This window comes from Lepisosteus platostomus, chromosome 23 (genome assembly GCF_059453375.1).
Source record: "Lepisosteus platostomus isolate fLepPlt1 chromosome 23, fLepPlt1.hap1, whole genome shotgun sequence".
NCBI lineage: Eukaryota > Metazoa > Chordata > Actinopteri > Semionotiformes > Lepisosteidae > Lepisosteus > Lepisosteus platostomus.
The window spans coordinates 17,091,307-17,116,363 of NC_142633.1; the positions used below are offsets into that span (position 1 = coordinate 17,091,307).

Here is a 25,057-nt window from a genome sequence, read left to right on the forward strand (position 1 = left end):
AGACATGGTCTTCTAAAGACAAGAAATAATTACAGGGAAAAACCACAGGTCTCATTCTAAACATTCTAAACATTTCAATTCTGAAAGATTATTTTTCACGTACTAGATGTCAGCTAAGCTTACATTTTAAATTAATTTATACCCAGAGGTGAGTCACGTTTGTTTTAACCAGGGATACATCTTTTTAGCTTTGATCTTTAACCGGGGACAGAAATATTAATGATAATCACAAAGTCTCATTGAATCCTGAGCAAACGTTTTAATAACATCTAAAGGGGGGGGGGTTATTCTCTATTCTCCGACAGCCATCCTGTGAGGTACCGTCCCTGCCCCCTTGTTCAGAGCTCAGATTCTGAGAGCAATATCCTGTGCAGTCACGTGCCCCGGCAGTGTGTCGCACACACCCAGCTCACTCCCTCTGTGTTGACAGATGCAGCCAGACAGCTGCCCGTTCTCACTTTACGCCTGCGCCTCCCACCTGTGTGCTCGGGCAGTGCTGGAGCGTAGAGGGTGTCCGGGGATCTCCGAAAACTAGCCCCCCCAAGCCAAATCACAACCTCACAAGTCTCGCCACAGCAGATCAGGGGTGCGCAGCCTTGGTCCTTAATTAATCTAGGGCACAAACTGGCTTAACTGCACCACTGTAGCAAAAGCTTTTCGAAATCTTTCGTTGCAGGAGACTTCCAAACCCTGCATGGGGTGTAAGTCTTCAGAACCAGGTTTCTCGTATAGCAAATATATTATTTTTATTTAAAAGGGATATTGCTGTTTTTACATTTTTGTATATTTACAAAAAACATTTAAGAGAGATTGAGCATTCTCCAAAAATGTTTTAAAGCCTTCTTTGAAAGAAATACTACAGCTGACACCCATTTGCAGGAATCTCAGATATAAGCTTGGAGGACTCTGCCCTCAGATTTTACGCCTGTCATTTTGTGCTTGGACCACACTAGCAGGATGACCACATTCGTGCTCCGACATGTGTACTCTAATGAGTTTACAGCCTGGGCCCACAGACACTCAGGCACTGGAGAGGAAAAAGCCTTGTTTGATCATAAATATCCTGCCTGAGTGTTTTCCTTTAAAAGTAACTGCTTTCCTATTTTAGTCCAGTTTTTAAATCATTATCGCCTAAAGGCATCCCCGTTGTTTTCTTTTTGTAAATTTCTGAGAGACTGAAATTCGCACATGGTATGAAACATGTAAAGCTGAAGTCAACAAACTTTTATTTTCCCCCAAAAGTAAATGCTTTTTTTTTTAAATGTTTTATTGATTTACATGATTCCTTACTAGAACTGTGTGGCCCACCGAGTTCTAAGCAAGGGTTAATTCTAGCAGAGTGCAGTGAAAGTTTAGTTAAAAGAACAGTGAAGCAAAGTGAGATGCTGCAAAGCAGACTTAATGTGAAAATATGCAGATTGACCACAAAATGCTCCCACAGAAGAAATCCCAGCTATGGCTAAAAGGGTATATTACTCAGAATTTAAAAGTGCCATGCTTAGGAACTACTTTTATCCTCCTAGATTAATTTAGATAGCACAGCAAACGAAGATTACCCAACACATCCTTGACCATTTTAATTTTCTGCCAGCGGTCCTTCTTCATGGCTGTGCTACTGTACAGGTGTAACAATGCTGGAAGCTTCAAGAAATGTATAAGACAGACAAGTTTAGAACAGATGTAGCTGCTGCAGAACGTTTTGTCATTACGATGACGAAACACCCGAAGGAAAGTCTAGCACATCACAGGGCAGTTTTCATTAAGCCCCTCTTAACAGTTCGCTGGCTTGGCAAAATACAGGAAACCCTTCCGGAGAAGTGCTCAGGAGCCTGGCTGTGGTGAAGCATGTGTGCAGGGGACCTGCCCCCACATGAAAACAAACTTCCTGCACAGCCCCCCGCTGAGCTGCCTTCCACAAATCATCCTACCCTGCCATCCGTTTTTCTGGCTGCTTCTTCCAGTCCAGGGTCACCAGGGAGCCGGAGCCCATCGCGGTAAGCCACGCGCACGAGGCAGGGAGCAGCGGGATGCCAGTCCCACAATCACAATCACAGACACACATTCATGCCAGGGCCCAGTTTCCCAGCAGGCTATTAGCCAACATGTATGTTTCTGGACTGTGGAAGGAAACTGGGGTATCCCGAGAAAACCTAGCTTTTCCCCCGAGTAGCAGAAATTTCGATTGCAGATGTGCCACAGAAACCTTTTGAATCTTTTGTTGTTACTAACGATGTGCTGCTGTGCTATATTAATCACATGCAAATTGCCATCACTAATCTTCGACATGCTCCCTCCTTCCTTGCTTTTAACCGAGGTCTCAATCACACCAACAGTCTATCCTGAGCTCAACCAGACACATTGCTTGAGAACAGAACCTCAACCTTCAGACGATGGGCTGACCAGAACCCTCAGACCATTACGGCTCTAAAAGCTCAACCAAATGGATGCCCAGTTGAAAAAAAATAAAAAGATCAAAACTGCTGAAGGATAGCTGCAAGTTTTAACAGGTAAAGAGAGCGGTGAGCACTGACTCAATCCTTTAAAGACCTGGGTGATCACATGACTGTGTTCACCGCAGAGTTAAATGGAAATATGTTAATTTGCAAATTCATCTTCATGCCTTTATGCCAGAGAAAACAGTAATTCGTATCTGTCTGTGCACAGTTAACACACAGACACACTGTAGTTCTGGGAAAATGAATTACCATGGCGGCGTTCGAGCTCGCCGATTGTCAATTCCACTCTGAGGTGCGTCTCAGAGAGGGAAGGGTCTGAAGAGCTGTGTCCCAGCAGATTCTGCCGTCTGTGTCTCTGATAATTTTATCATCCTCCTCTCTTTGTCACTCTGACATTGGGACATCCTGATAAATTTTAAAACCCAGACACCTTGAGGTGAGAATTTAACACTGCAGCTACAGTCAGGGTATGTTAAATCACACAGGCTCGCCATGTCCTGGGTGCCAGTCTTGGGCATTATCAACTTAGCACCTTGAGAGTGACGAATACAACTAGCCAAGCAAATTAAAAGGAACTGAGCCTTTCAGCCTGTTCTTGTAGGTGTCCTGGAATTCAAATCCTCCTGTAATTTGAACACTGCTTTAATTGTCTCAAAAGCTTCTTAACAAGTGTGGGTTAATTATCACAGCCCTTTCAGGACAACACCTAATCACGAAAAAAATAAAACTAAAGAAGGCACCTTTAAGAAACAGTGTTATCTCCCTCACTATTGCTGTTGCTCTTGTTTCTTGTGCTACAGTTTCCTTGTACATTTCAGGATGGTGTTTCTGAAGTTACAGATGTGCTTGATCTTTTTCTGGGTCCTTGTCAACAGGAACTTGGAAATGTGCCCAGGGAAAAGTAGAACCAAAAAAAACAAACATTTTTTTAGTCTTTAAGGAAGTCCTGATGGAAAAAAAAGAAACAAAATCCCCAAAGAATTCTCGTCATACCACCTAGTTCAGACTTGCACCTGAAACAGCGCAGCCTGACAGAGAAGTGATGCAATCTGGTTATAATCATTATCATTCTGCCACCTCTTTCCAGAAATCTGTCTTACGTGGAATTTCATGTCACAGACCACTCAAAGCTGGTGAAGTAAAATTCCCTGCACTTGACAAGACTGACGATGGCTGCCCAGAATTCTCCAAACACCTTACCCATTTTCCATTGATCATAACTTATCTCTTTACGCTGAAATGCAAACAATGAAATACTTAAAAGTCAATGCACTAACAGTACACAGCAGATTTTGAGAAAGGGTAAATACTCTTGCCTAACACACTCGGTTTTCTACAAAGGAAAAGGGCATTCAGGGGGTGTTGGGGACCCTCCAGTTATCAGGCTCCCAATTATGCAGTAGAAAGCTCTGTTCCTCCCCCAGCCTCAATTCCTGTAAACATCCTGATTATCTCCACACAGATAATCATTTGTTTCAACATGTAGAGTCAACCCTGTGACCTCATACTGCAACATGTCCATCCTGGTCACTGCACTCTATGTATTGCACAAAAGCAACAATGAAACCTGCTTTAGCACAGCACAGTAAAGTCCCATCTTGTTAGGTGACGAATCTTTCATTCCTTCCTAAAAGTACAACATTGCGAAAGGTAACACCTTTTTGTTTTTAATTTTATACCTTTCACTACGTCTCTTCACTGACAAACATTTGTTAAGTCAAAACTAGAATACTGTCCTTGAAAACTTTCAATATAACCCTCTAAATAAAAAGAGACATAATGGTCATGGTATGGTTTGAAGACTTATGCAATTCATAGTAATGAACCATTAAAAAATAAATGCAAACTTGCATTAGCCATAATGACTAAAATTCTTCATTATTTCCAAAGCCAATTTCGGATACAATACATGGGTCATTCCTTGGATGGAACATTTCTAATCGAAACTCACAGGACAAGCCAAAGTGCGCTGAGGGTGCTAGAATGGAAATTGACTAATTCCTACTTAATACAGAAACTGGAACGACCGCAGAGGAAACTTTCCCAGCCTCAGTCAGGAGTTTGCTCCTAGCTCTGTCTCACCATGTCATTTCCTTGCAAGTATGCGTAGCTCAGTGTGATTATACAGTGAGTCACCCCGAGCCTCTTTGTCGATATGTAAAAAAAAAAAAAGTGCACCCAGCTGATGCAGTTTTTATTTTCCATTACACCGGAGTCATTTTGAAATTAAAGATTCAATAGCATGGAATAAATAATAACTTTGTCTCTGCCTTTTTTTTTTGCTGATGCCAAACATTCCTAATTCTTGCAGCATAAGAAAACAGACACACAACACACATGGGTCTCATAGGAGTGTCACAGAATTGGTTATATTTGTCTTTGGATTTATAAAAACACACCTTTGTGGAAAATTGATTATATAATCTATATGTAATCATCAATAAGATGTATATCATATAATAATATACACAATCAATTATATCTGACCATTTTTAAGTTTCTCATGAAGCTATATACAAAAAAGTGAAGAGTGCAATTAATGTTTAAAAAATTGAACACTAAAAACTGCAGGCACTGCATAAGATTGCTCAATTGATTTTTACTTGCAAGTTTGCTTGCAGAAGAAAGAAAAAAGAACTTCACAAGCTGTGAGGGAGAGCTAGTGAATTTACTTTAAAGCCATTGAGAATTCAGCAAGGATCTCCTCAGGTCACTGGCTTTGCTTCATGTGTGATTGGTCTGGTAATTACGATTGGGCAGTGCTGATCAAAGACAGCCGATTGCAGTTGTAGCATTTCCAGATCTTGATGACCTACAGATAAATGGGTCAAAGTAATTCCAATCAACCAATTAGGGTGAAATGAGCTGGATTAATTACACACTGACTCAGTTTCCGGATGAATGTGTCTACAAAAGAGTAGGACTGATGAAGATAACAAAACAAAGCAGAAAAGAAACAATAACTCTATAGTAATCACTCAAACATCACTTAGGTTTTTATAGGTAATATTGACTGTAAATCTAACTGGGGTTATTGAACCCATTTCCAACAATCAAATGAGCCAGAATGAATAGACTCCTCTTATTGCATATCATTATGTTCTTTATTTCCATAAAAACAACTGCATGTTTATTCCTGGATTATTGTCAAATAGCATTAAAATTCTGCTGGATAGGGAAAATCAAGGTTTTGTAATTACTTTTATTACTTATTCACTTTATTTTTAATGCTTTAGTTTTTTTGACATTCTTTTGAATGCGTATAATTAATAATTAAGGCATAATACATCAGGAAATCCTGAAACCAAAAAGTACACAGAACATATCAGATAGAGGTCATGTGTAATTAAATTGGCAGAAGAATAAATAAAGACTGTCAGAGTAAATATTGCCATTATTACACATTTCAACACATTACAGAGATACTAGACCATCGGTTTGGTTTTAGATCTTTTCCCATGGCCTTAACATAAAACAATGAAAATCTATCAAGAAACTCAATGAGCTCAACAGCATTATTACTAACACTGGTAACGGACAGAACTGTGTTTTGCTTTCTTGACAGCTGTCCATTCATCAGAAAAGAAAAAAAAGGTTACAAATGAGAAAAGGTCATTTAGCCCATCTATCCTTTTTGGTAGCTGGTAGTTAATTGATCCTATGATCTCAGCCAGCTTATTGAAAGCAGACAGGGGTAACAGCTTTAGCAACAAGGCTGGGAATCTTGTTCCAGACTCCCACAACGCTTTGTGTAAATAATTGTCTCCTGTTCTTGCACTTCCACATACTTTACACTTGTGTCCTGTGGTTCATGTTTCAGTCTTCACAAGAACATTAAAGAGCAATCTACTGGTGCAATTCATAGAGGATTAGAGGTACATACTGAGCCAAAACAGTATCAGTTTGCACATGAGATGCATAATTAAGAACATAATGGACTCTATTTCGTGCCTTAGTAAGTAGTACAGATCATTTGGAATCAAGCTGTTTCTAAAATTCTGGTTCTTCTGGCTACAAATCTGCAGCAATATAAAGTAAAATACAGTTAAGTATATTCTGATCCCTTTTACAGCTCTGAAAACATATAATCTACTGCAATTTTGCTATATTTGGTAAGCAGCTGTCTGTGTCAATCTAGAAACATTTTATCTTCACAGGAACAAAAGGATGTTTCTTGTTTTTCCTGTACTGTTCTTCTATCTTTCAATCTAATAGCCCAACTGAAGGATATGAGCATTCCATCTGGCTCAACTGGTTTGGATTACAGACTACAGCCTTCTCCTGTCACAACCTCCCACACTGTATTACATCTTATTTTTTTCTCAAAAGCTCTATGTCTCTCGAGGGACAATGACAAATAAAAATAAGTCTCTTCCTTTTCCTCTTTGTATGGAGATGGACAATTGAAGGATGATTGAAAAAAGACACCTAAGATTTTTAATGTCACCGACTCAATAACTTCTGATACAGCAAGACATGTAATACTTTTCTGTTACTAAAATGTGACTGAATTATTCTATTCTGTGGTCTGTATGAAGCTGTAAATAAAAAACAAAAGAATACTTTACTCAAGGAGAGGGACCACTTGTAACTCAATCAACAAATCAAACTCAAAACTCAAAACAAATCAAACTCAACAAAGCACTTTCGGTTTTTCAGACAGGTGCAAAACTTTCACGTCACAGACCTTTTTTATTTTTTAAGAAACAGACAGGAGAAATGTAGTCACCACATTCCTTCTTGGAATTCTATGTAACAGACAGCTACCACCTTAACTTTTTCCAGTAACCAACCATTATGACAGCCTCTTTTGCTAATGAATCTCCTTTCAGCAACTTTTTACAAGTCTTCTAAAATTTAAATAAACCCCATTTGCCAGCAGGAAGAGGTGATAAGCATGCTTCCTTCAGATGCACCCCCACTCTGGCTGTGAGGCTCACTTCCCTCAGGAAAACTGAGTGGAGTGTGAACTTTGGCCAGGCTCTGCCAGGGCCCCACTCCCTGCCTTTGAGCTACACCCACACAGGCTCTCCGGATTGCACACTTCAGGATCTTAGGGGCTGGTCTATGACACATTCAGCATGCTTTAAAGACAGTTCCCAGGCAGCAGCATGGGATCAGTGCAGGCATCCCGCTGTAACTGGAAGCAGCTCTCTTGGATTATAACAAGGACAATTTAAAAAGGAAACTTACAGAGACACACACACCTACTTCACAATGGGGAGCGGTTTATCCTGCATTCCTCACCAAAACTTAAAATACTCCAGTAAGAGCTACATACGGAGGAAAAGGTAAAGACAAGTTTTTATTTTTATTGCCCATTTGAGTAATTAACTAGTGAGAAATAACCGGTTTTTGAATTGACCGTCAGCAGGCTGTTTTTAGATGTGGCTATTCAACGTATCGTATCTGTTCGTTTTTACCTGTGAGGGAATAAAGGAATTCGAGCAGGGAGCTCAAGTAAAAGATATATAATATTTCACTGCAATAACGCGAAGGAGGGATGAAATTCTCAGACACTGGTATCATATTCCTCAATGGCAGACTGGAAGGCTTGATTGGAAGTAGCACCCAGTGCTGTGTGCGTTGTTAATAGGAGTTTTCTGTTGGTTTAGATTTTGCAGATGGTGTTGATTTGGCAATGGTTCACATTTTCTTTTTGCCAGATTTGACTTCTGAAATATACAATTCAAAAGCAAACTGAAACACAAACGGAAGCTGTAAACTGTGTGGGCTGTGGTCTTTATCTTGTGTAAACAGTACTTTTACCTGGGCTATTTAAAAAATAAGCTCAGCTGGTCTGTTGCATTATCAGACCTTAAATTAATCAACTGCATACAATGATATGTTTAAAACAGAATCCACCCCAAATACCAAAACTGAAGTTTAGCGGTTTTGGACAGTGATTTGTCAGTGCAAAAGCAGCAAAGATTGACACTGCATTAACGGCCAGCAGACATAATCAAAAATAATTTTCAAGAGGTTAAAACCATTATAATTATCATGTCGCCGTAACTGCATCTGTTGGATCAGATTTTTTACAATGGCTGACAGAAAACCAAAAGTCAGATCTGGAGCAAAAACACTCTACAAACTCCCACTTCACCTTCAGTTCCCTTCAATTAGTTGATCAATTTATTTCATAGAAATAAAAGGCTCAGTTATAACAAGAGCTGTAACTTAATTTAAAAAAGGCAATATTGACCCTCAGAATGATTAAATATTAAGATTTGCGTCATGAGATTTGAGAAAGTCAAATGTGTTTGCAGAAATCCTTATCTTTTAATTGATTAATGACTTCAGCCCCAACAGCTTTTAGACTGTTACTCTGTAGTGTGCATAATTTAAAATTTAAAACTGAGCGGTAATGTTAACTACTTTTTCTGTGAAATCAAGATGGTTCATATTTCAAATGTGATTTAAAACATTACAGAAAGTAAAGTTGTAAATAGAACATTTGGAGGAACAAGCAATAGGTTTATTCCCTGCTGAAAAGAGAAGAAACGAAACAAACGTTTCGGCTGTGGAGCCTTCTTCAGGTGTTCTTCTTATGGCAAAGTAAAAAATCATTCAGTTATTTAGTTATAAACTTGTACTGAAATATTGTAAGTTTAACCCCTTTGATGATAAAGGAAGTGCATTGTTTTGGCAAATATAAATGTAAATTGATTCTGCTCACAAGGATCACTCTGTGTACTCTCAAAGTGTCCATTTGTGAAACTGTGAAACACATGGAAGAATTTTAATTGGTTCTTTCCCAAATTAAACCCGAGATGCCCCATGGGCTATCTATCAGTGCTGGAGACTGTGTGTGCAAGGCTGAACTCCAGAACGCCCTCAAGGGAAATTAATTTTCAACTAAACAGGAGTGATAACCGACAAGGGTGTTAGGTCTGTTAACATATCTGTAAGTGGGAGATTAAAATCTAATCTAAAAGGACACAAGCTTTGAATTGGTGTGTCTGAAAAGTGCATTTACTAAATGCACTGAAGTGCTCCTCACTCTGATGGTAGTGAACGGCACTTCAATGAACGTTTTTATTAAATTTGCACGAACTTCACCAGCGCATTCCATAACAAAAGCATAAGGTGAAGTTATGTCTTACTATTCAATACATTTTTCTATCCATCTGAGCACAAAAGTTACATTCTCCCCCATGGTAATTTCCAATGCCAGCTGTCAGACATGCATAAAAGTGTGAGTAAGGCGTGAGTTCATGCACGTGCCCTTTTCTGCCCAAGATGTACAAAGAATGGGAATTAAACTGCTGTCGGCAAGCGTTGAGGCTCTGACAGGCTTCTGTAGAGAATCCTCATTAAGCCAATGAAACTGCATCTAAATTGCGCACCAAATTACTGTGTTCCATCAGGACTATAAAAACGTGATACTGTAATCCCTGTTTTTGCACATTTTCTCACTGGTTTTCTTCCTTTAAATCCTCTTACTCTGAAATGGGTGACAGGTAAAGGAAAGCAAGTCAGATTCTGTCTTTTAGCATACCCACAGCTAGGACCGACTGTGTGAAATCCTCTTTCCATTAAGAACTAAAAAGCCTTTTCCTTTAGTTTCCAAAGACAGATGCTTGCAGAGCCCTCTTGATTAGGTAATGGCCTGTAGTGTGAAGGGATGAGCTGAGAAAGAACATCTAAAAGGAAGGCCGCTTTAATTTGACTTTCAGATGCAAAACAGCTGGGAAAAGGAACTTCCTGGTATTTAACATAAGGCCCCCCAATACACAGTTTTCCTCACTCAAGAGAACAAAGAGAGCCATGGACTCAGGGGATTTGTTGAGGCAAATTCTCATGGATGTAAGAAGCAGGAAAAACGTGTTTCTAAAACGGTTGTGCTGATGAGGGATGAAAGCTGTAGGCGCCGGGGAGCTTCACTACCTGCACGTTAAAAAACAAAAAAAATGCATAAAATAAAACCTGATGTATCTTAATACCTTTTTCCAAAACAGCAGCCAGCTGTTTCGGAAGAAGAACCCGCAGGAGGGGCAGGTTAAGTCCAACAGCATCATCAACATTCTCTGCACAGTCACCCCGAGAAAGGTAGGCCTGCCTGCGCCCTCCTGGTCAGAGACCAGAAAGGAAAAAAATGCACATTGCAGAAAATGGTGGTGCACGCACTCACAATGACACCGTGTTTCGAACGCTGGTCACCCCCCCCAGGAGATGTCCCCCAAAGACCTAAAGGAGATCGAGAACATAAAATGGGAGCCCCCGTACGACCCCTCGAGTGGCTGGAAGAAGAGCAGCACGAGTGTGAAGAACTACGGGAGGATGATCTACAGCTCGAAAGTGCGCTTCCGGTTCCTGCACTGCCAGGTAGGACAGACCCGCCAGGAACAGAGCAAGTTAAAATCGGATCAGGTTTTACAGAAATCCGGTTTCCTGGCTGGCCAAAACCAAGGAGGGCTGTAATGAGCATCTACAGGTGGTGTCACGACTGTGCGGACGTGCTACCACTGGTCAACCACTGGGGAAGAGCTTGGCAGTGATGATTTCCCAATGCACCCAGAGCAAACACTGAACATTAACTTTCTTATATAAATATCATAAATGCAGTCAGCCAAGTCCGTGCCACTGAGGTCAACACTAAATGCTCATTCCCCTCCTGTTAGTAATAGTGATTATAAACAATTATTAACCAGCTAAACCTGGTGTTACAAGATAAATCAAAAAATAAAAAGGGTGAAATATTGTATACAAAGAGCTATAGCTTTCCAGTGTTAAACCTCTGGATTTTAGAGCTGTCTTTAATTAGCAGCTAAGACTCCGTTAAGAAGACCCTGCAGCAACGCTGAGCATCACATCACTGCCATACAGGGCGAAACAGCTGAAGCAGCAGGAAAAACACCCCTCGAAAATAACGGATGTTTCTTTTGACAACCCTGTGAAACACGCTTGCTAGGATACAGAACAGTGATTCACTGCTCAAAGGACATCTCAGACTATGCCTGAACATGCAGGCTCCGAACATTGCAAAATGCCTCACAGTTCCCACTGTGCTGACCAGCCTTAGAAATCCCCGTGCAGGGAAGGTGAAGGCACAGAGCAGAGGTGTTGCAATTCTGTAAAACAATTTCCCAAATGAACCCAGATGGACAATAGCTTCTTTTATGGTTTTTAATTTGCAAAATTGGCTTGAAATACTTGCAGGTGAAACACTAAACCACATTAAGATGTCATGTTTAGCAGTTTACTAGTCCAGTGTAGTAAAGTGCAGTCTAGTCATGGTAAAAGCAGAGTATGGTGTAAGAAAGCGCAGTGGACGCATGGTAAGAGTATGGTGAAATACAGAGAAGCATATCAGGCACAACGCAGGTTTGAGTAACTAAGGCAAAACCAGTATGCTTCTGACATTCTAAGTAAGTTCACCATGCAAGTTCACCATAATGGCTACAACAAGTCTTCTCAGTTTTGAGCGTCAACATTTAGTTCGCTACAATGGAATTTAGCCTCAGTTGCATCAAAAGTTCTCACCTTCATAAGCCTCCCTCTCTGTATAATGGAAACAGTGAACTCGTGGGAACGCTGCACTGCTTTGTAAACCCTCCTAGACAGGTCTGCACACAAACATGCCTGTGGAGCACTTAGGAAGCCATAACTATGGCAAGAGATAACACATCCCGTGCCTGTGCATGTTCAACATTTTGTTATAATCAGGCCTCACTTTCCCCTTGTCTCCACGCCTTGCCTTACTCTCTCACTGTCTCTTTCTCTCGCTACAGGATATCCATGACTGCTACCTGGATCTATTCCAGACACACCTTCATTTTCTATCCAACAACACCACCGGGTTAACGTACCAGGTGAGGAGGTGTTTCACAGATGTTTCTTCACAGAAACACTTTAACATCTGGATTGAGTTGCTAGATGATGAAATTGAGACAATGTGCCCTTTCAGTGTAGCATGACTGTGGTTCTCCACGTCAGGGCTTTAAAGTGTTTCTCCAGCGCCAGGCATTTATCATTAAGATAATCTTAGAAAACCTTCGCATTTCTTTCAAATTAGTTGTATTTCTTAACTGTTATTTTTTACATTTTTCTCAGTAATCCATGGTTTCAGTTAAGAGCAGTGGAAACATCCTTAATTTCCGCTGAATCTCTACTAGTGTCATTCTTTTCCCATGTTTGGCTGTGTCATTCTATCTCCTAAAGCAGTGTAATAGATTTGACAGGGGAGGAAAGACTCTCAGGTGTTAACCCTGTTGAACTAATTTATACTATATTTATAAGCCTGTGGAGAGCTCAAAGTCTATAACACCTTAACCAAAGCAATGACATCACATGACATCATAACTGCTCCCCCACTTATCAAGCCCAGCTGATAAAACCCTTTCCTCTCTCCTGGCTTCCTACAGAGCATGCGGGAAATTATATCACTGTGCCTCTCCTACTACACCTGTACAGTCATTATTCACTCCGTCTGGGCCAGGCCAAAACCCTGGGCAACACATAGGAAAGGGAGTGCTGGGCATAGCTAAGTCAGCACCACACCTATCTGCTACACAGAAAGGCTGTGGAATAATGAAGGATTCACTGCAATGTGTGTAAATCATACACACCTTTTAATAAATACAGGTGAATGTATATATGTAAATAATATGTGAGCTTTCTCATAGTGTATCCCTACAAAAGACAAAGAACCCCCCTGAGTAATTATAGTACAATTAGTTAATACCTTTTATGCAGGTGTTCCCAGACTTAAAAGTATTGGAAGCTGGCTAAAGATGCGTTTATGTCACCCTAACGTGGTCTCAACTAAATCTTGGGAGAGCTGTAGCCCCACTGGACAGGGGATCACCCCCAGGACGGCCTGTGCCGTGCTCGCCACAGTGCCGTTCACCATGGCCCCCCGTGTTGATCTGTTGCTGTTACTCTGGTCTCTCTTTCCGGCCCCGTCGTGCGTGTTCGCGCAGGGGACTCTCCCGCTGAAGGACCTCACCATCTGCAAACTGCAGGGCAGCTGCGGCGAGGCCGGCGACCCTGCCTTCCAAATCGACGGTAAGCCGCGACCGCACCGCCTCATGCTGAGGTCATGCTCGTGTTGCAAGTGGCAGCCCGGCCCAGGCATGCACAGACTCCGGCACACACCACGCGTGATTCATACGACGTTATTTTTTTTTTCCCACAATTCAGGGAAAAGGGGCAAAGCAGCAAAAAAAAAAAAAAACCCATCCCTCCGTTGACCTTGTTCCATGATGTAGTCTGGCGAGATTTCACATTGTTATCAGACATGAAAATCAGCCCACAGCGGATCTGTTTGGATGTGTTAACACTGTAAAATCAGGGGATTCGCCGGGTTTGCGACAAGTTGCCCCAGGGAGTTATTGCACAATCAAGCGGCAGTGCTTTGCAAGCTGCTCTCTTCGATTTGTGTTTAATTTTGCGATTTGGCTGTCCTATTCTGTACAGTGCTGATTTGTTCAGTGACAAGCTTTTCAAATGTAATGGACACTGAGTCACCAGAATCACTATAAAGTAATAGCTCCCGGGACTCCGTCTGACAAAGGATGTTATTAAATTTAGTTTCCGGTTCCTAGTCTCCTCAATCACCCTCAATCATGATGTGCCTGCTTCCAAAAACAAACCTGGGACTGCACTAGGACGGAACTGAATCACAATATTAAGAACAGGAAACAGGAAATACAACAATACAACAAAGGAATCTGAAAGACATTTACGTTCTGAGCCAACGTGAATTAACATAATATCATGAATAAAACTGTATTAGGTGTGGTAAATAAAACCATGTTTTAAAAATCAAATCACTTGAAAACTTTTATTTAAATGAGCTACAAAGGTACTATATGTGAATATTATCTGCTTATATTGTAAAATTACATGTAGGTCAGTCTACAATCTACCTGTGATTATTCTTGTTAGGTGGTGCAGGGAACCACTGTTTGTTTTAGAACCTGCTTTGTTTTCTATGAGAAAATACTGCTTTTCAATTAAATGAGCAAGCAGTTTCCCAGCCATGCCTGTGAGTAACTGACAAGGAGCGGTACAGACGTATGCTGCGTTTTTACACTACATTATGAATCTTCTACACGAACAGCAGGGGTTTCTTCTTGCACATGTGTACGCAACGCCCATGTCTGGATGTGAGTGTGTACAGTCAGAGGGCTGAGGTTCGTGCAACGCTTAAAGAGAATTGCTCACCAAGCAGTGTCTGCCCACCTGCCCCAACTATGAAATGACCCTAGGCTGCAACCCCTGGCAATGAGGCCAAGGCAGAGCCACAAGACAAAGTTCCTCTGTTAGAAAGGCAACAGGTGCTCAGCCAATTCAGCTGTTGGCCAGAAGGCTATTACTGATTTTCGCTGTCCTCTGTAAGCAATAAAACACTCAGCCATTTTCTTATCATCTACTACTTATCAGTGAGGTTGAAACATTTGAAACCCACTCATTCACCATGAATGTATCCTAAGGTAATGATTGAGGTTTCTTTAGTCAGACTGTAATCATGGATGGTTACTTGCTGTCTAGTGAATCAATATACATATCTGCTTCAAAGCTATATCCTGGAATGTCCATCAAAGTATTTTAAGTCAAAGTCTTGATCGACTCTAAAACCTTCTGTTACCTCCTGGAAGGGTAAGGGTCAAATTCAGAATCTTCATCTAAAGTTTTTATGAACCCTTCGAACACAATCCCAACACAGGAAAAAAAAACTGCTTCAGTCTTCTGCCTCTGTATTAAGAACACAAATCAGAGCAGGTTTCTGTAAGTTGAAGCCGCAAGAGAAAACAGTTCCCCACCCCATGGTGAAGGTGTCCGGAGACTGACATGCTGACCTTTGACCCCCGTCCCCCTCTCCCTTTGGCCCAGGCGTCGGCTTGAACCCCATCATCGTCTACTGCGCTGGTGCGGCGGAGCTGGAGACGTGGTTCGGCCAGATCAAGGAACAGGTGGAGCTCAACGGGGGCACCGTCGCCTCACCCAAAACAGAGGGGTGCATGAGGAGCAAGGTAAGAGAACCCCAAGAAGAGGGAGCGCTTCCTGGTGCCATATACAGCAGGAGAAAAGAGCTCAGATCGGACGACACACATCCTTGTAATTGAGGGCACTGGCGTCACTTACTGCAGGGGCGTACCGGATCACGTGTTGACAAAAAAAAGCAAAAGAAAAGAAAAGATGATATTCAAACATTGCATAGGGCTTTATACCACATCACCTGCCTCCCTTCCCACAACAGCTCTGCACTGTGATGCAATTTCTTTTTAACACTACAAATGCAGGAAACACAGTCATACAGAGAATTCCCCATCCCTCTGCTCCCTGTCAGATAGCTCACTCAAAAACAGGTGACTCACCGCTGTACAGGGCTATACCCGGCATTCAAAAACAACTTCTATTTAAAATGAGTATGCCATTTTGTTTTTTAAAAAAGTGTCCCAATCAGATCAGTCTCCTGCAGCACCAGAACAAAGCAAGACTTACTCCTTTTTTCTTTCCCCACACTCCCTTCCAGAAACCCAGAGACGAGAGCAACGTCAGGGAAGAGCTGAGAAACTCGGTGAAAAACGAGCCGATTTACGAGTGGGAAGGGTCCCAGAGAGAGTCGCTGGGCCCCATCACCTACGTGACAAAGGCACAACTGCAACACCTACCGTGCCAGGTAAGGACACTGGTCCAGAGAAGTTCTCCATGCTGAACCTCAGAACTGCGAGCACGGAGTGCCAGGTTCAGGCCTGGTAACAGCTGACTTTTGAAGGAGAAATTAGATGTCTTTGTGGTTAATGAGGTAAACCACTTGTAACAAATGAGAAAGAAGGCTGAGTGGTCTCCTCTCACTTCAGTGAAAGAACAACAAACAGAGGAAGGCATTACAAAAGCAAAGGTCAGCCTGAGGTACTGTTACAGGAACAACTCGGTAAGAGAACAGGTAGGCGCCCACCACAGCTTCTACGAGGCATCAGAGATCAGGGAATGATCTGATGTAAACAAATTCCCAAAGGAGGCAGTTTAAAACTAGAATGCTTTAGGTTAGCAGAAAGGTGAACACAGGGAACTATCATGGTGAGCTAATCTTGACAACGATTGCCTTTCCCATGGAGCTCAGATGAGACCAGTCAGCCCTAGGGGCTTGGTACAGAATTATGGTAATTGCACCTGGAACATTATGACACTCGTCTGTCATCGTGCTGTAATGCTGGAGAAACAATAGTAATGTTTCTGTAATTACCGTTTCTGTAACACCGCTGTTCCCAGTCACCACCAGCCCATGTGTACAAAAGTTGAGCAACCCAGCCTGGACACACCTACAGTACTCACAGTGCTCTTACCGGCACAGTGTTATCTCTGGAAAGCATCTGAAAATCTTGTGGAGTGAAACAAAATATTGCAAACCCCAGAAGGCTGACATTAATGGGATTCTCAACTTTGCAATAAAAAAAAACTGGAAAATAGCAGAACAGCCTTGTTCTAAACCAATGATTCCTCACTTGCCTGTCAGCCGGAAAGTAGCAACTCTTCCGTGATGACAGTCCTTTCTGTCAAAGCATGGGGAAATAATCTTCTACTTATTCACTGACTCTTTTGGAAAATCATATTTCAACAATTGTAGTGAAAGGAAAGCATGTGGCCCATCTAGCCCCTTCTGTAGCTTTCGTAATTAGTAGCAAATTGATCCCAGGATCTCATCCAGCTGTTTCCTGAAAGAAGCCAGGGTATCAGCTTCAACAACTTGGCTGGGCAGGGTGTTCCACACTCCCACCACCCCCGGTGTAAAGTGCCTCATCCTTTTCAAAGCTCTTTCCCATAGTTTCCACTTCTGTTCTCTAGTTCTTGTTTCATTGTTGATTGAGGAAGGTTTAAGTTTGTCAACGCGTTTGGGGAACATGTATTACTTTAGGCAGGTTGCTACGTGGTCTTAGCTTTTCTAAACTAAAAAAAGTTACAATTAATCACTTGTATGGTTAATAAGGAACGAATACTGGAATGACACATCCAATATATGATTCAATATTTATGACAAAGCATTTGAATTGCTGTTACAGGAACAGTACGAGAGACTGCTGGTCTTGTACCCCACTACACTCATCATCCTGTCTGACGAAAGCAACGGACTCTTCTACAAGGTGATTCTCAGATTTTAATCACTGTTTTTTTTTAGATTTGTTACAAACTAAAATTCAAAATTAACATCTATTATTAACATTCCATGCACCACACTTGAAGACCTTCCTAAACCTATGTACTGGCGATATAAATATTAACGCTCTAACAATCATTTACCATAATATTGCAATAATGCATTTTATCAGGCAGACTTTTTTTCCCCCATATTCACACAGCAAGCGCTTCCAGAAAATAAAATGAAAACACGCCTCTGCCTGCGTCTCAGTCTGGCTAATAACACTCTGTCCTGCTCTAGGGCAAGCTCCCCCTGAACATGATCTCCGTTTCCACGTGCGGCCAGAAGCCAAACTCCTTTAGGATTGAAGGTTGGTTTGCGGAGCGGAGCTCTGAGGAGTCTTCCTCAGACTCATATGAAAATGGTTTAGGAATAGAACCCCACAGGAAGGCACTCTGGTGGTAACCCATGATGTTTTGTTTGTGTGTGCTGTTAGGGAAACTGATTAATCCCATAATCGTATCCTGTCTGGATGAATGCGAGTTCCATGAGTGGATTTGTCACCTCATCGCTTCCCACGTCCCTGTGCAGGGGCCTGCGGCGCCTGTCTATGACATCATCTACACGCCGACCAAGAAAGAGGTAGGCCTCCCGGAGGAGCTGCACACGCCGTAGCCTGAAGCGTGGTTATGAGCCCTGGAGTTAAAGTCTCTGTATTGCTTCCTTGTTTGATAATGGCTAAATTATAAAAAGGGGTTTCCAGGAAGCACCGCCTTTTCTTTCACAAACTACACACAAAGTTATACTTTATATCCACACGCTAAATAATCAGCTATACGTTTTTTTTGTTATACAAATCAAAAATTCTCATGCAAAAACAATAAGGTTCAATAATGCCAAACAATACAGGCTCATCCAGCTAATCCATTACAGACTGGTTATAGCTCTTCTTGTATGCATGTATGTGTATTTTAATTCTAACTGGTCTTAAAGAGACAGAACAAAATGTGTCCCCTGCTTTTGCCCAGGCTCCAGAACTGGACCCATGGAGCCGCAGGAACAGCCAGGCTGCGGCCGGGCCTGAGCAGCTGAGAAACTCGCACACCAGCAGGAACTCCTTCGAGCTGCCCTTCCGAAACCAACCGGACCAGCCGCCCTTCCAGAGCCATCCGGACCAGCTGCTGTCTCCAGGATACACAGAACCGCTATGTGTAAGTCAGCTGTCCCCAACACACATCGGCTTGACTTGAGAGCCCACACACATACCGGTTTAATACCTTCCTTCAGCTACAGGCTAATTACTAATTAAGCAATTACTAACTACTACTGACATTGACTTATTAAACAATTAAGAACCTTCCAATTGACTAATTAAAGCAATTAAAAACCTTCTAGCTGTGCTAGAATGAATAACAGTCCCTGGGCTGAAGACCTCATCCTGCCAGGAGATATTAAGACTCGTAGACCCTCAGTTTTTTGATGGCTGAACCCCTGCGCTGTCTCCTCCTCTCCCTTGGCAGTACTCCTCGAGTCGCCCCGCCTCCTCGGAGCTGCGCCACAGCAGGCGGCTCAGCGGCAGGAGCAGCAGCATGTCGTCCGCGGTGAGGCCCGCGCTGGGCGTCCGCCCGCCCTCCGCCCACTGCTCCTCTCCCACCCGCAGCTCCCACAACTCTGCCACCAGCCCCCCGTCCTCCGTCTACAACCTGCCCTACATCCCCTTGGGGCCGGAGGGCGCCCTCCCTGTGCAAGACAAACTGCCCCTGGTCAAGGTACGAACAGCCCCGTCACTGCAGTCCGTTTCAGCACAACCGTCCTGACACAGCGTCTCCAGGCACAGCCTTTTGATCGGCTCATTTACTACGACACCCTGATGCACTGCTCTGTGGCGTTTCTGTTGACACAGAGATATAGATATCGGAGTGAAAATGAAAGTCTCTGACCTGAGAGCTTTGATAAAATGTAGCATTTCACTAATAAAATGGCACAGGGGAGCAACAACTTGGGTAAAAAAACGACACGCAGCATCAATGCCGCCGACGATCCCGACCACAACTCAGGCGGTCAACTAACTGCAGGGCCTGGTCGTCTCGAAATGCTGCCCCTTGTGGTTTGGGAAAGGGAATCACTTGGAACCGGGAAGTTCTCCTTCTGTGTCCCGTTTCTAAATATTCAGCGACACAATGGGAGCTCTAGAACTATGACATGGACTGCAGACACAAGAACTGGCTTCACTGCATCAAGACTTGACTGCCCAGAACAGATTTGAAGTTCTGAGATCCTGGTTTGCACCTAATGCACACTGGAGCGTTTGACTAAAGACATAAAACGCAGAAAAAAACTAGTGGGGCTTTGAGACAAAAGCTGGTCAACAAAATCAAGCAAACAGCACTCAGAAAAAATGCACAATTCGGATTAAAACAACAATCACAGAAAGCGTCAGAAGAGTTGCCTCACTTTCCTGCACTTGTTTTCTATTTTCAGTCTAACAGCTGGAGCACACCACAGACGTCGATAAAATACCAGCCTTCGATCCCTCAAAGGCACTCTGACCTGTGTGCACCACGCCAGCCCCTGTCCCCTCTGTATGACGACCCCTACACTCCAGGGAAATTCCTCGATGAGGACAATTACCTGAAACCTGCAGTAAGTGGTTTCCTGTGATAGGTCTCTTGTCTTTCGCTGTCCCTGCCCGCCACACACTGAGTATCAGTAAGCAGTCCAGTAAACACAAAAAATGAACTAACCCCTTAGAACGAACATTAGCTGACTGTTTGCTCTGATGAACACAAAGTGAACTCTGCTCTCACCAGGAAAACAAATGTCTCTGTTAACAGACACTATTCTTTTCAGAAAGGGGTTATACGTTTTGCAAAGTTCTATATGATTCTCATGTCATGCAAATGTATTTCTGAAGCTGCAACACATTTAAAAACGTTTTGTTAAGAACATCTGAAATCATTGTCCTTCTTCACACTGTCTTGGAAAGGTTAATTCACAGGAATAATATGAGAAATATCACTAGAGAAATAATGCAGAATTCACAACATTATGACCTTGGAGGTTATAGCCCTGGGACACTCACCAGCTCGCTAAAGTACACTCCTGTATTTTTCCAAATATCGATAAAGACACACTGATCTTATTGGGAAGTTAATTTACAAGCCCCTGCGGCAAAGGGATAAATTTCATTTCATTTCTATAACCTAATGTGGTCAATACAAAACGATTTTGAGATATGCTCTTATTTTTTTTCTGTTTTCCTTTGTTTTTTCCTCCAGTTTGCTGGAAATGACAGGGGTGTGGCAGGGGGTCAGCAGGGCTGCTCTCAGGCCTTGCCCCCCTCCTTCAGGCTGTGCACCCCACCTCAGGGCCGGCGGAAGAGGAACACGCCCGCAGAGGGGCAGGAGGCGCGGGGCGACCAGTGGGTGGCGGCACAGCGCGCCGAGGCCGTGTCCAAGCTGAAGCTGCTACCAGCTCCCACCGTGATGCTGGGTTACGACAGCTCGTCGGTAAGAGGAGCTCCTCTCCCCAGTCCGGGAGCCTGAAACAACACTGCTCACCGTTTCATACAGAACCGCTTCACCTCCCCGTTCACAACGCGCTGTTCCTGATAGGGCACAACAACCCGACCTCAAAAAGAAGCAGGAGCGGAAAAAAATGCTTCCTTCACACCTCACACGCTGCCACAGATGCAGATAACTCAGCTGCATGCAACCAATATGCTTACAGAGGTTTAAACTAACGTCCTGAACTCGTAAGACTGTCAATGCCATTTGCTGCTGCTGCTGCTGCGACCTGTGTTGGTCTCCTTTCAGCCCCGGCAACAGCCTGTAATCGAGCTCTAATGGGCAATGGCTTGCCAAGAACACGCAGCTCAACTGTCACATTACACAAGACAAACCAGGTCGGCACCAGCATTCCAGCGAGAGGGAGGGGGCACACTATATATATGTGTGTGTGACTAAATAAACATAACTTTGTTGTTTCATTTTTCTTTGCAGAAAATCTATCCATTACTCCACCAGCAGATGCCGAGAGATTATTTACTAGGTAAGCATGTGTGGAATGTGGACACTAAGGAGGGGACAGTCAGAAGATATCTTCTGGCCTTGCAATACCATTTTTGTACCGCTCCTGTGAAGACCGTGTCACGTCAGGCCTTAGTGACAGCTACTGGAAGTATAAAGAGGTATTTCTAGTCGAGCAGATAGTACTGACTTTCGGTGAAAGCTGCCTTGCAACATGCCGACTCTCTCTGCTGATCAAACGATGCCAAATGATGATGATGGTCACCAGAAAAAACAACAACAAAATGACATGTAATCCAATCATTTATTTATACACACATACGTGGATATGACTGCTCAGACAAGAACTTACGTTGATTCTGGCAATTTTTATCTAAACCAAAATCAGGGCAGCTTCAGCTACACTATTCGAAAACGTAATTCTAATTGTCACCGAGAGACACGGGGCACATGCCACCTAACCAGTCTTAACTGTATCGTACAAAGACCCCTTATCTATACATCTTACAGTCACACAGAAAAAAGAGGGGTGCTTTGTTGTGGACATACATCAGCTGTATTCCATGTGTATCCACGGCCGACCTGAACAGAGACGCCTCTGTCCTCAGATGCACACTGCTCTCAGCGGCCGATTTTAGCGTGACCTTTTACTTTGTCATGCCGAGCATCTGAGCAGATGCCATGGAAAACTGTGTGTGAGTGTGCAACCCAAGACAGAGCACACGGTGAGCAGGGCTGATGGGCCCCAAGACACAGCTATGGTTACTAGGGAGACGGCTGGGGGAGAGTACGATAAGCAGTGCTCAGCTCACACAGGTTTTGACTTCCTCTGTGTGTGCAGTCTGTGAGTTAGCTTCTCTGGACAGACACCGTTCTCCCACAGACACAGCATGTGTGTGCTCATCTAATCCTGTACTTCACTCACAGCTGGGAGAGTTTTACTTACAGTCGAAATCCTTCCCCCTGACATTTTTCTGTCCCACTCTTTCTCTCTCATTTTTTAATGACTTGTCCACACTTTATATGAAAACCGCAAGCCTCCTGCCTTAACAAATGCCCATTTGAACGCAAGACTGCCACATCCGGGGCAAAGTCACACCACTGTTGGCTGTAACAGCATGGAGTATCTAAACCGAACCACTCCAGGGTTGCCCTTTGGTGTCCCAGCATGAGTAAACGGTCAGCTGTAGTGAAGGTGGCAGCTAAAATGCATCAATAACTTCGTTTTTGTATCATTTAACTCACTACTAAACACACTCACAAACAACAAAATCAGAAAGTTTTATGTTGCACTCAATCTACCTGGCAGGGAGAGGTGAGGCAAAAGCTGAGTAATAAGTTCAATTTGAAGAAAGAATGAGATGTCATTGTGAGATAACATCTGCTCTGAACAACATAGAGCAGCAGCACTGGGTTCAGCTCTCCTAGACTGCTTATGTCTCTGCCTCTACAAAATCAGACTGTAAAATAGTTCTGCTGACTTTTAATTGACAAAGCCTCCAATTTCCCTCCCACCTCAGATGAAAGTGCTTACCTGAAACCAGCAGAGCCAGACGATCAGGATATGGATTATGATAACATCTGGGATTTCGACTCGGAGCAGAATATGAGTCACCCTCTTGGAGCGATCGCACCAGGCCGGACGACCGTCGAGCTGGGAGGGAGAGACGTCATCTCAAAGTCAACACACAAGAGGTGGTCCTGAAGGCAGCGAAACTGGCTGTGAGCTGAGTCACTGCTCTGTAACTCAGTCAAAGCGCAGCCACTGGAACGGACTTCTTTTTTAAAAAAAAAAAACTATTCAGGCTCTACAGTTATTATTATTTTCTCTTCTACCAAGTATCCACTCCAAGCGGAACGCCATCGGGTCCCGTCTCATAGCAGAGACCACTGTGCCCAGCTCATCACATTGCTTGTGCTAATTCTCAATTACCAATGGAGTGGACTGGCCCTAACCCAGCACAGGACATCCCAGTGCTGGTGACCCCTGTATCTGATGTCTTTACATTCCAGCTGTACTCTTGGTTGGTCAGTTTAGCCCTTAATTGAACTAAGACTGTGATTGATTAGACCACGGTCTCAAGCTCATGTCTCCTGTTTTATCGGGTTTTGCTTGGATAACGGTAATATTTCAAACCAGACTCTGAGATGCTGTATAAGATAAAGTTATCTTCAATTAGGTGAATGTTTTAAGCAATCAGTCATAACAGACCATAAGAAAAAGTCTGTATTGTTAACACCTAACTGCTACTGGGCTAATTGTTTAACTGACTATTCAGCTTGGAACAAAAATCACAAGATACTTGGGTCACTGATCTAGCGATTGACCGACACTTTTGGGGTAGAACATTTTGATGGTTTGTTGCTCCTGAAAAAGTCTGCTGCTTTTCCTCAAAAATATTTCTGCAGAACTGGGAACAATTCAGAGGTGTCTAGTTAGCCAATTCTGAGATAATCCTGGGGTTCAATTAAATCACCGAGAGCTCAAGGGCGAGGCTGCAGTTTAAAAACTACTTTCAATTTAAAATAATTTCAATTCATAAAGGCACTGGTTTCTATTTAATATTTTTATCATTTATGAATAAATCAGGAAAACGCCCATTAATATACTGGAAAACCACGACAGAAATATGAAAAAAAATATTTATATATTTCTTTCATAAGAAAGCAGACTTGAATCTAAGCCAAAGTCATCTCCATTGTATGAATTTCAAACATAAGTTTTCAAAGAGATTATGTAGTGCAGTTGAATTTAATTATGGCATTACAAATATGTGAACTATGCTGTTTCCCTCTGTTGTAACACACATTGTCTAATTGCTGTAGTCAGTATGTAGCATTTCACACACTGTAGGTTCTATGTAAATGTCTTTCATTTACTGATGTATCTTGCTGTTACCTAATTTATGTGACAGATTTCAGATGCTGAGGATTAGTCGGGATTTAGGTCTATTTATTTGGAGATGTAGGAGTTATCAGTTACAAGGTAAATTCAGCACATTTTTTTTTTAAAGAAAACGCTGTCAGGGTACTGACCAGTGATCTGTGAAATGTGCGACTTTCTTTTTCCGTGTTTTTAACTTTGTTCTGCACTGTTCTTAATCATGGTCCCGCTTTGTACCTCGCAACTGTCGAGACAAAAGCTTTAAAGTACAAGAACGCCATTACAACTGTATAATCTATGTGCCTTGTAAACCTGTTTTTTAACTGTAAATATATGTTTTATAACTGCTTTGTACATACATATTTAAATTTGAAAATAAATATTGAATTTCGAAGGCACTGTATAGTTTTCGGGATTAGGCTGAACTATTCCCATATCCAAAATGAAATGAATATGTATACTGTGTATGAGACTACCATTTCCATGAGGAAAGTAAGACCACATCATTATAATTTTGAAATAACGATATTATACGTTAATGAAATAATTACCTCAGTTTTCGCTCCATGAAGCACTTCGCTCTCCAGACAAATGTCATTTT

At 42.5% G+C, this 25,057-nt stretch overlaps 2 protein-coding genes and 1 long non-coding RNA gene across 4 annotated transcripts in view; 2 read left to right on the plus strand and 1 right to left on the minus strand.

Moving 5' to 3' along the window:
- Positions 1-23,226, minus strand: part of noc2l (NOC2-like nucleolar associated transcriptional repressor) — an 88,216-nt gene extending 64,990 nt beyond the window's left edge. For both annotated transcript variants that reach the window (XM_088617200.1, XM_088617202.1), the window contains exon 1: positions 23,107-23,226. The gene's annotated coding sequence lies outside the window, so the exon portion shown is untranslated. The remainder of the gene's footprint in view (positions 1-23,106) is intronic.
- Positions 774-2,480, plus strand: LOC148642217 (uncharacterized). Its single transcript, XR_015929599.1, has 2 exons — positions 774-1,994; positions 2,334-2,480. It is a non-coding gene; the product is annotated as an uncharacterized LOC148642217 (long non-coding RNA).
- On the plus strand, positions 7,530-24,850 carry plekhn1 (pleckstrin homology domain containing N1). Its single transcript, XM_088617203.1, has 16 exons — positions 7,530-7,747; positions 10,418-10,508; positions 10,629-10,784; positions 12,191-12,271; positions 13,382-13,466; positions 15,297-15,436; positions 15,940-16,086; positions 17,468-17,548; positions 17,845-17,914; positions 18,041-18,186; positions 18,573-18,755; positions 19,065-19,313; positions 20,026-20,187; positions 20,823-21,053; positions 21,546-21,594; positions 23,093-24,850. Exons 1-16 carry the CDS (start codon positions 7,674-7,676, stop codon positions 23,275-23,277), a joined length of 2,130 nt encoding a protein of 709 aa, XP_088473329.1. The 5' UTR covers positions 7,530-7,673; the 3' UTR covers positions 23,278-24,850.
- Positions 24,851-25,057: the final 207 nt, after the last annotated feature.

What these genes read in the sequence shown, in the direction of transcription:
- plekhn1 (XM_088617203.1), top strand. Translation starts at nt 7,674, where the DNA reads ATGGGGAGCGGTTTATCCTGCATTCCTCACCAAAACTTAAAATACTCC. An exon ending in AGGGGTGCATGAGGAGCAAG is followed by an intron (nt 15,437 to 15,939) that starts GTAAGAGAACCC and finishes ACTCCCTTCCAG; the next exon opens with AAACCCAGAGACGAGAGCAA. An exon ending in AAACTCCTTTAGGATTGAAG is followed by an intron (nt 17,915 to 18,040) that starts GTTGGTTTGCGG and finishes GTGTGCTGTTAG; the next exon opens with GGAAACTGATTAATCCCATA.